We start from the raw sequence: 23164 nt of genomic DNA on the forward strand, positions 1-23164 counted from the left end.
CTGAAGTTTTGTCTGAGCAAAATAAAAATTTGAAGAGTGTGTATGTGGCATGTCTGCGAAAGGGCAGAGAGCTTCAGATGTGCATACCAGGAAGTTTGAGACAGGACAGGTGTGTATGTGTGTGTATGTAGACGATAGGTGGGCTGAGGGTGTCTCGTTGTGGGCACAAGAATAAACACAGTAGAGACCAGGAAATTCAGGTAACCTGTGTGATGATGTACTCCAAGGCAAAGAAAGAATACAGATCTATTAGACGTGTAGATATGGATTTGTAAAGGATGCTAAAAGGGAAAGAGAAGCAAAATAATAATAATAATCATTTTCTACAGTTCTTATTGTCAACAAAAGTCAATAAAACAAATACTCACTTCAAAGTCCATATATTATATCCCTCTGTGCCACAGAACCTCATTATTGTCCAAATAATTACATCCGCAAGCAACTCTTACTGCTGAGTGATATGTTCCTAGAATGAAATAAGGAACTATAACATAAACTAATGCATTCATTTTTTTCTTTTCAAAGATATTTCAAAGAGCCAGATTATAGGTGGACTTAAACATTGTAAACATTCACTGCTTTGCCCCCTGGTCCCTCAGGGAGATTTATTTCTCCCATATTTAGAGCAGCTATGTGAACTAATTTTATAGCCATGTGACATAAGAATCTATAAACAGCTAGAAAAAAAGATATAATACAGGAGAACAAAACAGGGTGTATCAAAAAGAATCATCCGAATTCAAAAGGCCATAGTTTTTTGTTTTTTTAAGTAATAGACATAGAAGCTTGTGGTAAATTTTAAAATATCTTCTGAAAATAAAATTTTACACAAAACTTGTGTCCCCCTCCATACGATAGTCAAACTTGTCCCATACTATTGGGAGCATGTCTGGAGCCACTGCAGCCATGCTGTTGTTATGCCGCTACTTCAACCATGTGAAACTCACTTTAAAATTAGAAGATTCATTTTGGTGTATTTCATTGCAACTTATGCTGTTTCTAATTGTTCTTCCACTAGATGAGTAAATTTCACTCTGGCTGTGTAAAAACGTTCATAAACATTGTCTGTTGTGCATTTTCTAACTGGTATAGGTAGAGAATTTTATTTATTACAACATCCAAAAGCAAAAGAAAGAGTTAACATTTTTACTAGTAATTGTGCAAACTGGCATCTGCTGTATATATCAATTTGTAAAAGCACTCTTCAAACTGGAATTTAATATTAGCAAAGTCATCTCACTGCATCATCACTGAGTATTGTAGCTGTGGATTCACAAACCTGAAAAAATCTGGATGCTACGTTGAATAAGCATTTTCTCTGTAGATAGAAGGATAGAAGGTAAGGTCTATGCCTCGTTTAAAAACTTGGTAAGGCTCATATTACACAAGCTAGTAAGCTATTTAGCTAGCAGGTTTGCACAATGAGATCTTTATGAGAAAACATTTATGCGTAGGGCCCATAAGACCCCAGCGCCTCACCAGCTACTTGTGTTTCAATATGGGAGACAGAAAGTAAGAGTGAGAGATTGAAAGTGAGAGATAGATAAAGCAAGGAAGCAGGGAGAGAGACCAAAACAGAGACTGTAGTGTTAACACATAATTTTCACCTGCTGATTACCACAGAGTTAAGAAAAAAAGAAAAAACATGGGGTGGACCGAAGACCACAAATGCACAAACACAAACACATTGTGGTAGACACACAAGCATGTACACAACGCAGACATACTCACACACACAAACACAGAAAGATATGCACACAGTAGAGTTCACACGTTCTCACTCACACATAACACAGCAACCGCAAATACACGAAATTCCCATTCCAATTAAATTTAAGCATCTGCCAAGTTAATGCTCCAAAGTTTTGACAGAACTTGTAGCATAAACAACGAATGCCCCAAGGCACACACACTAGCTATGTATATTCCATCAAAAAAAAGTAGAAGCATTATTAAAGCATTTTCTCTTTCTCTCTCTCTCCCCTCTTTGAATGCAAGGTTAGATCCAGATCGAACCCACTGTCTTTACAGAATAACACCTTCATCTTTTTGATCTCCTCTCACTCTTCATCATCATTTTGTCTTGTTCTCTCTAATTCTCATAAAATGAAGCCCTTGAGAAAAACAACTGAGACAGAATGGCAGAAGGACGAAGGACATGGCAGAGAAGAAAGGGGGAGGCGTGAATAAAAGGGGAAAGTGTCAAAAACAGAAGAAGTAAACATTAAAGGACAGAAGGGAAGAAGAGTTCAAATAAACACGACACCATAAAGTAAAACCCAAGTGATGAAAAAGGAGAAAGGGTGAAAAAACTCTAAAGTGGGAGAAAGGAAGACAAGAAGGAAATGAAGTCAGGACAAAAGAGTGGAAAACATTGCAGAGAAAAGGAAATGAAAAGGACAGAAAAAAGTTAGAGGTGGGAAAATGAATTTAAGAACGAAAGCGAGTGGGAAGCAAGAATAGCGTCAGAAAATCAGGAGACTAAAGTAGTACAGTGAAAGCAAAAAAAAAAGGTCAAAAGGCCAAGATAGAACAAAGACAATTAGTTGCATGGCAAAATGCAAACACAGAGAAGTCCATAGAGAATGCTGGAATGGAGAATGATGGCTTCCTACTTGTTAAGTAAGAACACACTTAACACATACACACTGACACACACCTACACACACATAAGAGGCCATCAGAGATCTGATGGGCTGTCATTTTATCAAATGAACTGCCACTTATTGCGTCCTTACACCCCCGCTGGGATACTCATTATTGGCCATGATTGCCCCCACCTAACCTCTCCTACCTTCTTCCCTGCAAACTATGCACTCCAACATTTCTTCATCTCTGGGGCTTCTTCTTAACATGTCAATTATCATCAGCTTTGATTTGCGTTCTCTTCCCAAGAAGACGTAAAAGGAAACACTTTTTTCCTCATTTTTTCCTTTCTTTGTTATCTTTCTCATCAGCCTTCTTTACCTCTCTGGCTCCAAATCATGCTGTCACCATATTCAGACCATAGTAAATCATTCTTATTATATTAGTGCTACCCAAGGATTAATGAGCTGAGTATATCAGTGGATCACAGTACAGTTGTCCAACAGAAATAAGACAAAACAGGATCAAGCAACTGCAAAGAGAGATTTCTAAATGAAATCTAAATTTTTAAAAATAATTGAGAAATAGGTAAAAAGGCAACATAAATGGGAAAATAATTAAACAAATAATTAAAGCAATAACAAAGAAAAAAACAAGTGCTTACTTACCCGCACATTTGGTCCTGGTTACCAGTGGTGGACCTGGGGGTCCTGTTCCTCCCTCTCCAGGTCTGGAAAGCAGGACCTTGATCTCATATTCTACATCTGGGTCCAGATGCCACAGTTTATATGTAGGGGAGTCAACCACATGGGTCTCTACCCAGTTCCCTGAAGTGGTCCGGTACTCCACTTCCTTCAGGATTATTGGCCCATCACCAATGATGCTGTTGGCATTGGGTTTGATCCAAAGGTAAGTAGCACCAACAGAAAGAAGCTCAGGAGGTGCAATGGGAGTGGGTGGAGCTGTGAAATAAAGACAAAAATGTTTATTTAAGTGTAAAATCTTTCTCTTTTTTAAATAAAATAATCAATAAATATTCTTCTGAATACATCAATAAAAGGTTTTGTCCCTGAAAAATTACACAGTCCCTGATAAGTCACACAGCAAACAGGAAAAAAATACATCACTTTCTTTTCACTTTAACTATATCTGCAGCTGCCTTATCATTGGTAATGCAGAATTACAGGATTTACTGCTGCCAAGAATTCCAGCTGTGTTCCAGTATTTAGTACAAAAAAAACTGAATGTCTCCAATCTTCTCTTTGGGTTTGAGGTGTAATTTTCAGAAATAACAATCTAAGACTTATATTTTCATTATATAGGCAAGTACTTTTTTCACACTTCAGTAGCAACTACAGACTATTTGGTCCATCCATCCATCCATCCATCCATCATCCATCCATCCATTATCTGAGACTCAACTTCTCACATCCTTTCACAGACACATGTTGTACCTTTAAGTGTACAAATCCATCAACTTTTAATGTAGTATTTAAGAATTACTCTGCTGCTAACGTGCACTTTACCTTTTGCAGTGAAAAAAGATACCATTAAAGCTAAAGGAGACATTTGAGATGTCAAATTCTTTACTTGTAGCATTAATCCATCACTTTGTTGACACACTGCTGACAGCTACTTTGAAATAATGGCATCTGTCAAGCCTAAAAGCATGAAGTTTTATTGCTCTTTCCTTTTTTTTTTCTTCTTGTCCAAACCAAGTTCACATTTTATAGGCAATATCTTTTCAAAATGAAAGTAACCTCTGAAATGACACAGGCAAGAAAAGTTCTAACCCATATGAAAAGAAGTCTAACTAAAAGCAGACCACTTGCTTTACTTGGAAAATACTATATATAATGGGGAAATTTAAATATTTGACAAAACGACTTTCACTAAAAGCATATAAAGTGCTAAAGTGCTGCTAAACACCAATGCCACAAGGGACTTTTCATACTCCCCACTATCACATATGAATGTGTAATACATGGTGAGTATGAGACCACGTAAATGATCTTCTGTTTTCAGGAAGAAGACATTAGGTATATGCAATCTACTGGAAATTTAATTATTTTAGAAAGACAAATTACATAGTAATATTAACTTTCAAAACAAAATGTGAAGGCACAGTAGTGTGACTCAACAACTGGCTCAGTTAAAGAGCAACAGGAGCAGATGGAAACAATGGCATGGAAATTAAATGGAGTATTTTTTACTGGCCCTCAGACAGTGCCGGTGAGAATTCTGTTCATCATTATGAACTATGGTAATTAGTATGGGCAGCTCCCACTTCTTGGAAGACCTCTATATCAGCACCTTGAACAGCGGTCATGACCCACTTTTTAACAGAAGGATATGATGTGCCTGAGCTGCACTAGAAACAAGAGAATGATGTCCAAGTGTGAATTAACTTCTTGTGTCCTTAAAATGTGAGTCATAATCACACTGTAATATTCTTTTAGGTAAAACAATAAAAATAAAAATCAGTTTCCTGGAGCTTTGTTGTGACACAGAATCTTTGAGGCATCTACACATGGACCGGCTTGAAAGTTGATCAATGATTATTAAGATGGAGGCAATGATGCTCAGAAACACACACGTGCAAATAGAGGACCAACCAATTAAAGGTCTTTTCAAAATGAAGCTTCCTTACGCTACACAGTAATCTTCTGAAAACACTTGCAACTAAAAGAGTCATTTAAAGATTGAAGTTTGTGGTCTCTGAGAATGAATCTCTTTGCCATGGCAGGTGCTTCGTCAGTTGACAGCTCTGTTATGCTGGGTAAGAATAATGGTCCCTTTACTCCTGCAGTCTAAAAGCAAAAGTCCTGATTTCCCTCTCCAAGTTTTTTACTTTCCTCAAGGCTGCATTAGAATATGTATGGTGGCTGTGGGGCCGATGAATCAACTGTCAGTTACTGCATACTCATCCATCTCAACTATATGGAGGCTAAGTGTGTGTGTCTGAGTCTGTGTGTGTGTGCATTTGTGAGTGTAGGAGAGAGTGACAGACAATAAGCATCTCTGTGTATGCCTAAGAGAGGTTTAGTGTGCTTTGCATGTATTTGAATGCATATGCTTCTGTCAAAATATTTCCCTTCTTAGCAAACAGAAACTTTGTTTCTTGGGATAAAAAAAAATTATATTTTCCTTCACAAAATAGTGATACAGTGAAATAAAACCAATCATCACTACTGTATAAATCCCAAAAAATACATAAGAGTTTTGTTACAGTCTTTTGTCCAATGAACACAGTTTAAATGTCATTTCCCCCACTCAAAACTGGTCTCAATATGAAGGGAAAATGTGCCATTGATGATGTTTCTGCAAACAATAGAGGCCCATTCAAACCATCTTTTGCAAAGTAAGAAATAGTCATCACATTATTGTAATGAAGTAACCAAATGCATGTTTCCTTTTCTCATCCAGTGTCATTTGACTGCCTGAATTTTGGTTACCAAATGGTCTGAAACAGCCACCCAACATTTTTTCAAGAAAAACACTATCTGTGTCTAAAGTCTGTCTGATTTTTGTCTGATCACAAGCATTATCTCTCTGCCCCTTGATGTCAGCATTATAACATATGGTGCAGTGAAAATTGGTTTCTAGGTTAGTTAGTTCAGTACGATAAAAAATGGGCTCCAGAATGAGAAGTCATCAGTCAGTTTAAGCTGCCCTTGCTGGCTAGTTAGTTTTATTTCCTCTTGGCTTTCTTACTAATCTATCAGTTCTGTTTTTAGGATATTGCCTTTTTATCAACAGGTCATGTAAAACAATGATGTGGACAAGCTTTTTCTAGCTAGAAAATATAGTGAGGAAGTATAGGTAACGTTCAAGGTACTACAGCTGTGTCCAGTTGCAGTAGTCATACAAAACTGGATGTTACTTTTCCCAGAACATTTTTAAGCGTAACTCACAGTAGGAAAATGGTCTCATCTACTTGAAAGGCTAGACAAATAATGTGAAAATTTTTGGGAGTATTGCACTAAATAAGGTAAACACGCCAAATCACTGACAACTACCTCTAAAAGAAGCTTGTCAACCTTTGCTACAAGTGCTTTAACACAGACTTAACTGTTCATTAACATCATTTATATTCAACAACTTCTCCTGATGTTACTCCACTGGAAGAAAGGCAAAATCAATCAATCACTCCCTGCTCCTTCTGTTTTCACCCACCATCTCTCCATTTCTCCCTCTGCCAGCTCATTTGCAGCAGAGAGTTACAGAGGCCACCCGGTGACATGCAACCTGGTACCCACGATGATATGGAGCGAACACACATTTTCAGAAACTCAGACACAGACGTTTGCTGATAAAAAATTGACTCTAGTACCTCTTGTACATATGCATGCAAATGCACCCACACAAAACAAAGCATGGGCCTGCATGTAAATACAAACAAATACATGACTGTACTTACACATACCGCAACTGGAACTGAATGATAAACCGGAGATACAAACGCAATAACTTGTAAGAAGCACACACAAGCATTTCAGTACATGTAGACTATGTATTGCAAGCATATGCGGGGATCTCTAATGAATAAGAAAAACTACAAACATATTCTGATCGCTAATCAACAGCTTTAGCCTTCAAACTTGACTTCAAACAGTGATGTTAATGAACTGTGATAGGAGGGCGAGTGGAGGGCAGAAGAAAGCAGAAAGGTTTTTTGAGAGTAAGGGAGACAGGGAGCATATAGGTAGAACCGCAAACCACGACTGGTGAGAGATTTTATCATATATTTAAATGAAAAGTAAAAAAGAGAGAAAGTGAGGAAAGAAACACAAGGAATGAATGTTGAGGTGAATGGTGAGAGTGAACAATGCTTTAAAAAAGTAGCAGGACAAATGCTGCACCAGTGAGCTGAAAATCACTCTTGTGCAATCAGTACTCTGAAGAAATTTTTGACATTGAGTTTTTTTTATGATTGGCAGACAGGCCCTTGTTAAAATTGTGTTACAACAGACTTCAAATGTAGCTCTTGTTAGTTAAATGACTTCTCTAAACCTGCACAAATTATATTTGCATATCTGCTTTGCTTTTCACATTCATCGTTTTAGCCTTTTAAAAAACTCCCAAGACATAAAACATTGCATTACAAAGTAAAAAAAATGCAGCAGCCAACAATAATTCTGTCATTCATACGGGAAACAGAACGTGTCTAAGGCACTCTGAATGCCTACAAGACTCAAAAATACATAGAGAAACTAACAGCATATGTAACCTGACGGAATCTTTTTTTATTATTATTATTATTATTTCCTGCAGGTTAAGTTACCAAAAAGTTAATCTTACAACCAAATCTTGATATTTGAAAAATGCAGAAAGCTCACTGAAACTGATTTGTAAACAAATAATTGTAATAACAGCTTTTCAGGTGTTTTTATGAGTCAGATTCTCTCCTACATGTTTCACAAACACTACAAACTGTATGCTAAATGGTTAAAAATGCTTTTCATCTACTGAAAGTTAGATACGAATATAAACAAGAGGAGAGAATAGGCCGTTTCCACTGAGCTCTTCCTGCAGAGCTCTGTTATGCCTCTGCAGAAGCCACATACCTACTGTAGTAATAACAAGCAGAAATTGGGATACAGCGGGCAAACAGCGCGTAACTCTGGGCCCATAAAGACCACTGTGTAAGTATTTATGTCTATGTTTTTGCAGCACTCGCAGCCCCAAAAGGTTTTATCTTTTGTATTCTGGAGTCTTGTTGTCTGAAGACTCATCGTGCCTCATGTTACTACACCCTGCGGGAACAAAGTATATGGATCTACTTTTTACTACACTGTATTACAATCCCAGCATGGTGTTTAAAGAAGGCTCATGATGTGTCTGGGTCAAGACAAATAAGCTAAAAACAAAAGAACTTAAGTAATGTTCTTTGTACAGTGGGAAAAAAAAATGTCCTTGCGTGTGCTAAGTTTTCTTTACTTATTGTAGTTTTTATTAGTGTGCACACCAAAAAGCATTGGCTGTTTCTGTGTGTGTGTTTGCATTGTAGAGATTTTTCTGTCTATAGTAGTTTCTCTCCATTATTAAGACCTCAAGGTCATTTAGACTAGACTTTCTCAAAATGTCCAATGGGTATTCAGAAAATCAAAAGCCTACATAGTTTCTATTTTCTAATTTTAAGAGAGAGATTAAAAGATTACACATATATACTAGCCCTACTTGTCTTTTAACTAATGGATATTTAGAAAAATAATCTGAAAATTGAATTTTTCAGTAGATGAATTTTTGACACACCAGCTGGTAGCAAAAAAAAAAAAAAAATCTTTGAGAAACTTTGAGTGAACATTTCATAAAAGGAGAAAACTGTAGACATTTGTTCATGTCCATAGTGGTCTTTACCCTTTTAGCTAGGTAGGAAAAAAAAGACACATTAAGTTTCCATTTGTATGCACCACAGTCATGAAACAGCATATGCACCTGCATGACAATGACATAAATGCTCACTTTCTGCCCTCCCATTTCAACACGTGTATATATATATATATATATATTAGGGGTGCAACGATACTTGTATCGATATTGAACCGTTCGATACAGTGCTTTCGGTTCGGTACGCATATGTATCGAACAATACAACATTTGTAATTTATTTTATCAACTTTCCTTCTGACGATGCTGTCTGTGTTGAAGCGCTCAGTGAATCTGCATTCGACTACTCCGCCTAGGCTGCACTGTCGAGCGCAGATCCACTGAGCGTTCAACACAGACAGCATCGTCAGAAGGAAGAGCGCAGGGCAAGCTAGCCAGACAGAAGTTAAGCTCTCCTTGCAACATGGCAAATTGAATCTCCCCCACCCTCATTCAGATCTGGCGTTTGGAATTATTTTGGTTTTCATGTGACATATGACCCTGAAGGTAAGCGCGTCATGGACTAAAGTAAAACAGTATGTTGGATGTGCCACGCAATGCTCAATTACATGGGTGGGAACTAGTGTGTTAGCGCAGTTACCTCGTTAACGTGTTGGCCGTCTAGCCCCACGCAGGGGTAGCTCGTTAACGGAGATTTGCCGCGTTGTGGCGTTAACGTCATTTCAACGAGATTAACGCTGACAGCACTAGTGGGAACACAACGAATATGACTGCACATTTACGCCGACATCATCCTAGTGCAAAGACAAGTGGAAGCAGACAAAAACAACAAGCATGCATGCTACAAACTTTACCCGAGTCATTTAGACAGCCGTTAGCACATGATTCTCCTTATGGGGACCTGATATGTTTAATATTGTGGCGAGCTCAGACAAGGAGGAGACGGAGGTATCGTTTGGTCTTGCTTCCCGTGAGCTAGCCAGGGAGCACAGCCGTTTATTGACATCTGCAGAAGAACACTGCCGCTAGCTAACTGCTCAGCGCGGCAACCGCACAGCACCAACAACACACAGAGCGCCCTCTGACCCCGGAAGGACACACCGTCGCAGCGAGAAGGCGTCACCCGTCACTATGGCAACATAAACAAAACATAACTGTACAAACAGAACCCCGAACAGCCCTGACCCGCTACATAGCCCCCCACCTAAGGGGTCAGTCGTCCCCGACGACCCCATTGCCCCACACAAAGTCCTGCAAATGTCCAGGTGCCTTCTTTTGGCGCACCGGCCGGTCACGACCGGTGTTCCAGATCTACTGGCGTTTAGATCTACTGGCGTTTAGATCAACTGGCGTTGGTCGAACATCTGTGTGGCAGTCTTGCGTTTCAGTAGCTGCTACCGACAAACCAGCAAAAAAAAAACCCGCCAAATGTGTCACCTGTGACACTTGTGAGGTTATCTCAAACACACTCTGTCAGTCTTGATGCTGTTGAACAACAAAATGTTTAAAAATGTGGCGAGTTTACCTGGTGATATCCTCACGCGCGACGCGATCACGAAACAGCAAACAATTAACACCACGCCGATGTTGTTCACAGGACAGCAAGATTAAACGATCCAAAGACTCTTGTCGTCGTTATCGTTCCCCTGGCACGTTTTATTTCTCCGGTTTCAGCGTTTTTGCTGCACAACTAAAGCGAGCAGTTTACTTTGTGCACTAACATGGACTCGAGTCAACCAGCGCCACCTCTGGCCAAGTGCCACAGCCTACAGCCAGATCAACTTGTGACACACATCTGCACCACGTTTGAATTCGTTACATGCACAACACATTTGTACCTTTCAATTGTGTCTGTTTGTGCGTAATGCAAATAAACCTTTGAAAAGAATGAAATCACACTATTATTTCACTAGTGTTGTAACATCACATGTCGTTAGTGTAGTCTGTCTGTGTCTTTTCTCTGCGAACAAACATTTTAGAGTTGGTTGTTATATACAGTCTGTATAAGTGTGGTTAATCTAATAAACATTTGTAAGGAGATGGCAGTTACTGTGAATGTACAGCAGGTGATTAGTAATAAACAGTCAGACAATGACTCTGACAATCTCATTCAATCTTGCAGACTGAATGCACCTTCTGTGGAAAGTGGTACCACACAGCGTGTGTGGACTTCCCCTGTGCAGAAGGCGACTACAAATGTTGTGGGTGCTAAATAAACAGAAAAAAGTGGTCCCTGTTGTCTTTGCTTACTGATGTTTTTAGTGTTGATGATCCACATTGCCGGGATTGCATCTTTCAACATGTTTGTGGGTAGATTTGGATGTACCAGGGGTTAGTGCAGCCACTCAGCCTCTACTCAATGTGATCATAGCAGCAGGTGCAGATGTGTCACAAGTTAATCTAGTAGTAGTCTATGGTATTTGGCCACAGGTGGCCGCAGTGGACTGACCTCCATTTGAAACTGCTCCAGCTGCTGTGTGATAGTGGATCTGCTACAAATTGAAGATCATAAGCAAGTTTTGGAAATTAACCCTTGTATTATGTTGAAGAACAAACAATTGGCATTGATTTTGTTGCGGTCATTTAGATCCGTACTGTGTAAATCCACTCAGAATTGTCAAAAAACTGCAATAAAACAATAGCAACTTTATTTCCCATCAGATAAACATGTAGAACACAGACATACAACAGTTAGACTTTCCATAACTATTTTAGGAACAATTTGGTTTTTCGGTCTTACAAACACATTTCTTTTGAACTTGCCCAATGTTCTCAGCTTTTCAATGCTCAACATTTTCAATTTTGTCCACATGATGGACAGAATGTAACTGTGTGCTTTCTGCAGATGTACTTCTTGCATTTCTCACAAAAAGTGCTTGTTTTAAAACAGGAATCTTCCTAACTAAGATTTAAAACAAAAGATTTCTACGTCTCCTCCAGTCTCACAAACAGATGACAAACCAAGCGACACACCTGAGTCACTGACTTTCTTAAATCCACTCACTCTCACTGGCTGTTTATTACTAATCACTGTGTAACTGCTGTGAATTCACAGTAACTGCCGTCTCCTTACAAATCTTCATTGGATTAACCACACTTATACAGACTGTATATAACTACCAACTCTCCAGCCATGTTGATGGATTGCCTATATTGGCTGGAAATATTAATTTCCAGAGAAAGGACAGACAGACGATGCTTACAGGATGTGATGTGACAACACTAATGAAATGTTGATGTGTCATATTTGTCCAAGGTGTATTTCATTGTTATGGGAAAAGAGAATATTAAAATCATGATGGCCAATTGGAGTGGTGATTTCTATGACTTTGTGTATATAATTTGGAATTTTGTACAAATGTAGGCCAATAAGGAATATATGATATCATTTCATTCTTTTCAAAGGTTTATTTGCATGACGCACAGACACAATTGAAAGGTACAAATGTGTTGTGCATGTAACGAATTCAAACGTGGTGCAGATGTGTGTCACAAGTTGTTCTGGCTGTAGGCTGTGGCACTTGGCCAGAGGTGGCGCTGGTTGACTCGAGTCCATGTTAGTGCACACAAAGTAAACTGCTCGCTTTAGTTGTGAAGCAAAAACGCTGAAACCGGAGAAATAAACCGTGCGAGGGGAACGATAACGACGACAAGAGTCTCCGATCGTTTACTCTTGCTGTCCTGTGAACAACATCGGCGTGGTGTTAATTGTTTGCTGTTTCGCGATCGCGTCGCGCGTGAGGATATCACCAGAGGTGGGACCAAGTCATTGTTTTGCAAGTCTCAAGTAAGTCTCAAGTCTTTATCCTCAAGTCTCAAGTCAAGTCTCAAGTAATGTCAGGCAAGTCAGAGTCGAGTCTCAAGTCACTGGTGTAAAAGTCCGAGTCAAGTCACAAGTCTGAAACTTTGAATTTCAAGTCCTTTCGAGTCTTTAAAAAAAAAACAAAAAACGAAAAAATAATGTTGCAGTTATATGCTAAATGTAAATATTAGACCATGTAATTTTTAAATCTGTGTTTTTCTCAACACATGACAAAATAGTGAACGTAGAAAATATACACAAATTGTGAAATTGCACCTCTTTAAAATGCAGCTCAATTAAACTTAGCTCCAAGAATAATTTTCACCGACAGTTCTGAGATAAGCTGCATGTTATTCTTGGATGCGGTTGTAGGACCAGCTTTAAAATCGCATGACAAAAATATCATACACATTTAAAAAAAACTGCATCACCAACGTAGCCTGGACAACATTTGCTAGTTAGATGAAGTCAGCTATCTCATCTTAGCATATTTATATGCATATTTATAATCATACGGTTCTTGGAGTGAGTGCATACACTCATGAAGTTTAGTAACTTCAGGTCACTGCAACAAGCCCAGGTACAGTTTACCGACGGATGGGTGCAGGACCTTGAAATGCACCGTGTAGAAAGTAAAGACCATCGTACGTATCATAAGTTTACCAGTCTCACAAATCGTCGTCATAAATACACATTCCTTAACTGTTTATTAATAGGACCTTTGAGCTCAACGGTAATTAATTAGCAGTGGAAATAATTTCTGGTTCATCACAGAAATGTAGCAGTGACAATAATATTGTATGCTGTAATCGCACTGGGCAATTAGTGATACAAAAAACCTGTTTTATCCTGTGAATAAAAGTATATGTTTTTGTCAATGCACCATAATAACAGAAGCGAAACGCAATATTGTGTCAGGACAATTCACTATTTATGCACAATAAACAAAGGAGCATAGCGTGACATTTTCTGTTCAGCGCCAGACTTGCTTGTAACCTATATCACTAATTATGTTATGAAAATGACGTATTAACTACTAAAAAACACTGACCTTCGTGTAAATGCTTGGAGCAGACTAACCTGTGAGCTGGAGTGTTCTGGGACGTTATATTTGATCTTTGAATGGCTGCAATCCAGGCCATCCGTCGCGTCTTTGTTACTTCGGAAACATGGCTGAACAATTTCTCTTCAACGACGTAATCCGATAACAACCGATCTCTTTACCCGTCGGCTTCCCGTGGCTGTCATGCGACCGGCTATTGCAGTTAATAATACAACAGCTTCTTGACATTTTTGTGTTTCTTTTTATCGCTGTATAACTGATTTCAATTGAAAGCCTGCGTGCGCTAGTACCGCTTGCCACGAGTTCCCAGAATCCTTTGCGGTTCTACCCGTGAATGACGTCACATTTTCAATCTCTATATAATATGCATGTTAAATTTTATATTTGGGGTAAAATATCAAGTCTTTTCAAGTAAACCGGTTCAAGTCCAATTCAAGTCCCAGGTCATTGGTGTAAAAGTCCAAGTCAAGTCACAAGTCTTAGAACATTTTTTCAAGTCAAGTCTAAAGTCATAAAATTAATGACTCGAGTCCAAGTCATGTGACTCGAGTCCACACCTCTGGATATCACCAGGTAAACTCGCCACATTTTTAAACATTTTGTTGTTCAGCAGCATCAAGACTGACAGAGTGTGTTTGAGATAACCTCACAAGTGTCACAGGTGACACATTTGGCGTTTTTTTTTTTTTTTTGCTGGTTTGTCGGTAGCAGCTACTGAAACGCAAGACTGCCACACAGATGTTCGACCAACGCCAGTTGATCTAAACGCCAGTTGATCTAGAACACCGGCGGGGGAAAAGTCACTCGGGTCAGAACATGGGCTGCCACCATCATCCCACTTCTGACACCAATGTGGCGAGCTCAGACAACGAGGAGACGGAGGTGTCGTTTGGTCTTGCTTCCCGTGAGCTAGCCAGGGAGCACAGCCGTTTATTGACATCTGCAGAAAAACACTGCCGCTAGCTAACTGCTCAGCGCGGCAACCGCACAGCAACAACAACACACAGGGCGCCCTCTGACCCCGGAAGGACACACCGTCGCAGCGAGAGGGCGTCACCCGTCACTATGGCAACATAAACAAAACATAACTGTACAAACAGAACCCCGAACAGCCCTGACCCGCTACAATATGCTGCTGAGAATATAGCCCAGAAGAAGCGTATAGTATAGCTTTTATTTTGGAAAGAGCCATTTCTCTGTAATAAACTCTCTTTTCCAAAGATGAGTGATTCCTCAATCAGATACAGGTGTTACCGCGCCAGATCCGCGGCCCCGAACCGTAGTAAGGAAACCTCTGGCAGTTACTTGAAGGTTCCGTAACTGACTCATAGCCGGCAACAGCTTACTATACAGGTCAACTCCGCTAGCAAAAAGATCGAAGGAGGCGTAGGAAACTGCTTCACCGAACTTTATTTCTTCTCTAAGGCACGAACACCGCGTACAGTGGGCTGAAACAGTTTACTCACAACGAGCATCGCCGACACAACGCTGGCTGTCGAGGGAGTTATTATATTCCTTTTATTTATTTTCTTTTCGTCTCTTCTGTAGCTAACCGTTACTTTTCCGCCTTCTCCCCTTCTCCGCTCTCTCTCTTCACACACACACCAGGCAGTCCCGCTACACACATCCCGAATACATTTCCCATCAGGCTTCATCCTTAAAGGGCCATGCCTGTAACACAGGGCTTGCAAAATCGCTAGCCCGACGTCCCGGGGCTAGCGATTTTTCCAGTCGGGTTACCAAAATCTATCTCTGCCCTGCCCGTTGGGCTATTGTAGGAAGGAAAAATATATGTCAATGCTTTTGCATTCTTTCGGAAATGTAGCTGGGTAATTATGTCATTGGCATCGGTGAGCCACTGTCAATATGTGACATATTGAAATCGCGTTTGAATTTGCGCTTGTTTTTTGCTTTCACTTTGCAATCGTGTGAACTGTGTATAGAGAGCGACAGTACTGATTGGTGAGTGATGATAATTTGCGCACAAATTCCTCTGACATCATCTTATCAATCGTTAGCTTACTATGCAAACATGACAAGTGAAATCTCCGGCAGCAAGCTTAAACATATGAGAGGTTGATCACGCAGAGAATCGCTGAGCTTATATGTGTGTGTGTGTGTGTGTGTGTGTGTGTGTGTGTGTGTGTGTAAAAGCAGCAGGATTTATATTTTAGTTCTGCTGAGCCAAATAAGACAGGTCAGGGTGAAGAAGTGACAGCCAAAGAAAAGCTTACCACAAAACGGAAAAGTTATGACAAATCAGACTATAAGGCAAAAAGAAAGTGCAGCTTTATGGTTTCATGGACAAAAGAATTTCTGTGGCTGCAATATGACGAGCTATATAACCAGGCGTGCATATATATATATATATATATATATATATATATATATATATATATATATATATATATATGTAAAATGAACCTATTTGGCAGCCAAAACGAAGCATATACAATCTTTACCTGTAGAGGTTTGATGCAACAGGTAATTACCACATATATGTTATTTACATAAGTATTAACCAGCCTTCCTACAAAACCAAAAAACTGTGACTTCACACATTTTACAGATTAAGTGGACCTCAGATTGAATGTAATCACAGGTTGTTTAAAGTGTCAGTGGACAAACCAATGTTTTTTAAGTGTTGCACATAAATAAAGATTGAACGAAGAACACAGATTATCTTTTGACTGTTTGCATCCTGTTATTTTCTTTACTCTTACAGCAAGAATCTTTCACTGACCAACCAATGAAAACTAAGCTATATGTTAATTAGAGTTAAAAATAGTTTTTGATTTTTTTTTTTAAATTTACTTTGTAGCTATCATTATTCCATCTTAAACACTATTGTTTTTGCAATTTTATTATTTCTGCTACTGCTAGCCAGCTAACTAGGCCTCTTACTTAGCTAGTTTAGTGTTTTCTGTTAATTTATGTTGTAAATTTATGTTGCATGTAGCACCTTGGTCCTGGAGGAACGTTGTTTCGCTTCACTGTGTACTAACTGTATATGGTTGAAGTGACAATAAAGCCAACTTGACTTGACTTGACCACTGTCTAGATACAACATACATATGGGTATTAAAATTTTTATAATGTGGGAGAGACAATCCCTACTTTTATTACTATTAGTTATTCTTTTTAAATCATTTTTGACATGAGTGATAATAAAAGCAGGAACATTTCATTACCAGTTTAACCAGAGTGCAGCAACAAAGCACCCCCAGCCATCATGAAATTTTGACCTGTCTCAGTTAGAGGTTATAGTTGTGATGCTGTTAATATAGTTTTTCTGAGTGTGTATTTTCTTTTAGATTTATCGTTTGTGGCAAATCTAAAAGTACTTTTGACTGCAACTCAGCCATGTTCTTGGAAAGTGAAAGATTATAAGATTGCAAACGTGTGTGTGTGTGTGTGTGTGTGTGTGCGCGTGCAGTGGGTGAAAGACTGAGTGATATTAGGCTTCAGCCCACCAGAGGAGAGAAAATATATCACCCCAATGGCGGAAAAGATGGAAAAATCTGTTGCACCAAAAATGACAGTCAGTCTGCCAAAATCTGTTTTTCTCCCATTTCAACAGTGGAGCAAGAAGGAGTAATGACAGTCAAGATGATAACAGACTTTTCTTTTCTTTTGTCCATGAACTGCTTCCTCTCCCTCTATCTGGCCCGTTTATATGGGTTTTCTTTCCTTTTAATAATCCATGCAGAATAAAATCCTCAAAAATGAACTTTATCAAGTAGCTATTAAATAAGCTGGAGTTGTCTTTTATTTACAAAAATCTGAATATGTTGTTAAAGGATATGTTTTGAACAATGTGAAAGTTTGAAAAGACAATTTTCTTTTCTGTCTTTCCCCATATTAGTTTTTTTTTTTTTCTCTTTTTGCTTAATCTCCTTGTAAATTGTTGTCTTATCAGTAATACACTGCAGGTCCATTTCGCAGCTCCTTGAACTTCATCTCAGTTCATCTCACATAGCAAAGATAAGACACACGTACACACTCACATGCGCACAGATTAGCATAATTCAGATATGATAAGATCAACAGAATTTGCCAAGTGTTAATGATAACTGCCACATGGCAGATTTTTGAGTGGAACAAATTTATATTGGATAGTTTTTTAGTATTTCAAACTTCTCTATCTCTGATTTCCAGGTTCATCGTTCAGTGTTTCTAGAACACTGAGCACCACTCTTTAAAGTGATGTAATTTTGTCAACCAACACTTTTTTTTCTTTGAAACAGCACTGTAATTATGCAAATTGCAGAGATATTTCACAAGAGCTGGTGTCACTTCTAACCTCTAATTTAAGCGAGCTGAAGAACACTGCAAAGACACCAATTCATTTTCCTTATCATTTAAAGATCAACAGGCAGGGGTTTACTGATGACAGTTATCAGACTATGCAGCTGAAATATCAAGGGACTCTGTTTGTTGCTCCTGTCATGTGAACTAAGATATCAGATAATTCATTGTTATAAAAGGCAGCAATCCAAAAAGAAGAAAGTTCATAAGGATGTCACATTTTTAAATGGTGCTGTCTTAAATCTTTGAACAAGCAAGATAAACAAACCTGTTAGACCGAGGCATACCTAAAAGCATCTAATTCATAACTATGATGTTTCCTTTCTGCTCATGTAGGTTGGACAACATTTAAGAGACAAAGATTTTATTTATTTAGAATACATGTCTGTATTCTGATGGCCCAGCCTGTGTGCTTCAAATTTAATATGGGTTTTCACTATTGTGAATGTATTCTACCTGAAGGGAAAATTTCTGACTCACTCATCAACTTGGTGTAAACTCGGTCCACTGACTTGTCCTCCCATTGTCCTCAGTATCTCCTGGTTTTAGCATTGTTTCCACTGCCTGGCACAGCCCCACTCGCTTTCACTTACTTTTGATAAAAGCTGTTTTTCCTCTGCAGATAGCAGCTCCTGTAGCTAAAGTAGTCAGCAATGACTGTCATAGCAGTGCAGTGTAAAACTACTGTGAAATTATAGTAAACAGGACTTAGTATTGACCAAATTTATTTGGAATTATTTAACCAAATACCAAGACATTACCTGGTACAAATATGCTAATAAAATCAAATAGAGAAAAGCAATTTTACATCATAACATGCATATCAAATTAAGTTGTAGTCATGTAATGTGCAGCAGGTCCAGGAGGAAAGCTTGGGGGTGTTCGGGGAACAGAACAGTGTTTCCATCTTTAAGGTAGTTTAATGTTGCCATTACCGATACTATGTAAACATGTTAGATTAGTTGTTTTGAACATTCATTTCAATGTAAAATCCTGCACTCAGTCTTACAAATGTATCAAATGTGGCTGTTTTTCTAAGAATATAAGCTAATTTTGAAATTGATGCCCCCAACTGGAGAAGTCCCAGAGAGAGATTAGTCTCTTAGAACATAAGATGGCGAGGTTAAAAGCTCTATCGTGCAAACAATAAAACATTTATAAACAAGATCCAGAAAGGTTGCCAGCCTTTATATGCTCAAGCTCACTTGAGACTGACTGATGCAAAAGTTAGTGTTAGTGCCATGGATGACATACTGGTGATAACCACATTGATGCTGCTGGTATATACGGGTTTAGGAGTGACACGGTGCCATCCAGAAGTCTATTTCAGCAAGAAAATGCCAAACCCCGTCTTGCAGACCTGTATAAACATCTGTTTTCACCCACTGCAAACATTTGGAGCATTATGAAACACACAGAGGAACATGCCCTATGCAAATGTTTTTATGCCTTTCTTAAATTTCAACAGAAGTAATAATTGCGCAGTTTCAACATTTGCATACGCTGTCTTTATGCTGTTGAAACTTTCTGCAGAAAAATATTAAACTATGGAAATGGAATAAATAAGGACAGATTGTGTTATCAGTACCTCTCAGACCACAGCGGTTGGTCTGACAGACTATGATGGGTCTTCGTGTCGTATGGAGTGTATCTGACAAGGTTTCACATAATGCTGTCACCGGGGAAACAATTCAGTGGTATGTGTTATTTTTTCATAGTAATTATGACCATGAGTGCAGACACAGCCTTTGATTTGAATCTTTTTTCACTAGAATTTGTGAGATTGCGTCACACTACGTCCCGTCAAAGTGTCCATAAAGATGACAGTCAACTTCTACCTGCTTGCTTAACATGAGCTGCTGGAGAGATAAGCTGGCAAAAGGTGAAAGGACCTGAGAAACAGCAATGAGGAGACGGTCTGATCTTCTTAGTTTCACAAAAATATTTTCCAGTGGTTTTTAATGAAATGAGAATTAATCCAAAATCTGTCAGCTTAGCAAAGATAAAACAGCAGGACAACTTTAGTGGACATGTTTCTCCACACTAACCAGTTGCTTGACTTCCCTACTCCTTGCTTCTCACTTCTGTTTTTTTTTACTGTTTCTGTTTTTTTTCCAGTTATCATTGCAGTGATAAATTAAATCTACTTGCTTTTAATTCGCCCAAACTTTCTTCTTACTTTTCCCCCATTTCACCTCATTTTCTGTGGTCCTCTCCCTTGTTCTTTTGAACTCTGCTGTAAACACATTTTTCTTTTACTCATTCATCTGTGCTGTCCTGTTTCTGATTTCAACTTTTCACCTTTACTGCATCCTCTCCTGCCTGCTTCCCTCACTCCTTGCTGACCCTCTTCTTACTTCCTCTCTCTGTCCAATTCGTTCCTTTTCTCACCCGCAGTCCTTCTCGTCCGTTATTCACCGTACCTGTTCATGCATTACTTATATTTCTCTTCAGAAATTCTGTGTGAAGTGTCCACTCTCTTGTACTAACACACACACACACACACACAAGGAGAGAAGGAGATGCACATGAAAGAGAAATGGACATGGAATACCAATTACATGACAAACTGCTCAGTGTACACAACACAACACAACGCATGCACAGACACACAGACACACGCACACTTAAAGACACACACACCCTAAGGCAAGCCCTAAGAACCTGGTTAAAGAGGCAGGCGGAGTGTACACTGGCTTAAGCTTCCCTTCTTATTCCATGCACACACACACAGAAACCTACACACTCCCCAATGTAGCCAAACAAACAACTTTGCACACTTTTTTTTACACTTTCTCTCTCCTCGGGGAGCTCATCTTTACAAAACTTATGAAAGTATGATAAACTAATAAACATTTTATTTATTTGTTATCCATTTTTTATTTTCTTGAGCTGCAGCAGTGCAGTGCAGCTCTTCTGCAATCCAAGTTCGAGTAATCTATCAGTTTTTATGCCAAAAAAAGATCAAATTACACGAGTAAAGGTTTTGCAGGTAATGACTTTAAAAAACACAAACAAATTTGGCCACATTACCATGACAGCTGGTGAGATAACTATTACATTTTGATTTCCCTTTTCCAGAATTACTGGATACACTTCCTCCCATGCTTGCTTAAAGGTAATTTGACTAAATAATAAGACCTTCATAAATCACAGTGATTGGGTTTTATTTCTATTTAGTTTTTCATCATTTTATTTATCTGGGCAAAAAACTAATAATATCTTTCACTTTCTTGATGTGTTTTTATTTCATGTTGATGTACATTTAATGCACATTTTCACAAACTATCAGTGGAAAAACACAGTCATGACATTCGCATTACCTTGTTGTATTTTTCACAGAAATGCTGTTTTGATAAGTATTTACAGCTGGTTGTTCTGACACTTGTGTTCTATGTCAAACTATGAAAGCCTCCCTAATATCTTGAGGGCATAAACCATCTAAAATGAATGTCAGGTTTGTTTACAGAATGAACTGTGCATGTAGATAAGTTAAGGCTTTAAGAAGATGGCATCATTTGTGCAAATATTATTGCAAACAACTGCTTGGAAAACTTGGAAATTGATTTTCGTGTGAATGTTTGACATCGCATTTGTCTGCCTTTTAAATGTTTGACATCTCATTTTGGAATAAAACTCCTCACTTGGAAGTCTAACATAGTTTCCAACAGTTATTTTTATAAATTGAAGGTTGTGTTGTGTTCACACCCAGTGGGAGTTCAGAGCGTCAGTGAGTTTCTAGAGATCTGACACATACAGCTGAGCTGTCCACTCTCCTATTGATTTCCTTATCAGGGAACAGACACACAGAAGATGCTGGGAATGTGCTTTGGGCGACTGAAAGCTCTATGGACAAACACACATATACAGTATGCAGACACACACATACACACTCAGAGACCCTTACACATTGCAGTGGCACTGCTAGGTCTAATTCTTGGACTACAATCAGCTTTATGACCACCGAGGGAGACTTAGAAAAATGTGGCCATATTCCTGGGGAACTCGCACACATAACCAATACACACACTCTGCATGGTGTCCACAGGGCACTGGCTGTCAGTGGCTCTCCTGGATCTCTGCTACGCCCCACTGAGTCTTATCTATGACAGACAGAACAGGACACACATACACACTGATGCCCATGCCCATGCACAATACACCACATTCACAACTCAAATACAGCCTAAATTCATACTCCCTGAGACATGTCAGCATGTAGGCTTGCTCACTCTTTAACACACACACACACACACACCCAAACACAAGCACAGCCGGGGGTATGGTTGAGACCTTGTTGCCCTGGGGCTTTGACTGCATCTGTTCTACAAGAGCAATACAAATGAGAAACGCACAGGAGCATTGAAAAACATCTGTGTGCGTGTGTGTGTGGGTGTAGATGTGTGTATGTGTTTTGCTAAACTTTCTATAGCCGTGAGTGTCTGTTTGGGAAACTTTGTGCCTGGCTTGTGTGGAAGCGTTGCATGCTTTCAGTCATTTTGTTGACATGCTCTTTTAACTTCAACTGGATTTTTTCTTAGTGTATTGGAGACAGTGCATTCATTTTACATTTACAGTTTCCAGTTATTCTTCCAATCCCATCTAGTCCCCTTTGTCTTCTAGAGGAGTATATGTTAGTGACTTTATCACCATTTCCGCTTACATATACTTATTTTTAGTGTTAATATGAGCAAGCACCATTATAACCACATATACATGACACAAAAGAACAACCACACTAGGTTATCTTTAATGCAAAGATGTAATGCTTTTAAAGAGGCGAGGAGGTGGAGGAGGAGGAGGTGCTGTTGACAACTAACGGCTGTCACTGCATGTTTTCCTTGCCGTATATTAACTTCAAGAGAGGTGTGAAGTCAGGCAGAGGCATGAATAAGAAAGAAGTAAGGTGAAACAATAATATGGACACTGAATGATGGAAAGATGACAGAAGAGGTGTAAAGCTGTGCATTATACTTAAAAAGCCTGACTTCCGTCTGCTTTTGCTCCACGTTCTACAGATGAATGTTAAAATCTGAAGACCAGTGGGTAAAATCTCTTTCTTTGGCTCTGGCAGT

The 23164-nt window shown here is 39.0% G+C and overlaps 1 protein-coding gene across 11 annotated transcripts in view; it reads right to left on the minus strand.

Moving 5' to 3' along the window:
* The window catches only part of ptprt (protein tyrosine phosphatase receptor type T), a 226045-nt gene that overhangs the window by 193184 nt on the left and 9697 nt on the right, over positions 1–23164 (minus strand). For all 11 annotated transcript variants that reach the window (XM_040004228.1, XM_040004222.1, XM_040004204.1 and 8 more), the window contains exon 6: positions 3255–3548. In XM_040004228.1, coding sequence (XP_039860162.1) covers positions 3255–3548 — 294 coding nt within the window. The remainder of the gene's footprint in view (positions 1–3254; positions 3549–23164) is intronic.

The sequence above is a fragment of the Simochromis diagramma genome, unplaced genomic scaffold (assembly GCF_900408965.1).
Source record: "Simochromis diagramma unplaced genomic scaffold, fSimDia1.1 OVJJ01000320.1, whole genome shotgun sequence".
In the NCBI taxonomy this organism is placed as follows: domain Eukaryota; kingdom Metazoa; phylum Chordata; class Actinopteri; order Cichliformes; family Cichlidae; genus Simochromis; species Simochromis diagramma.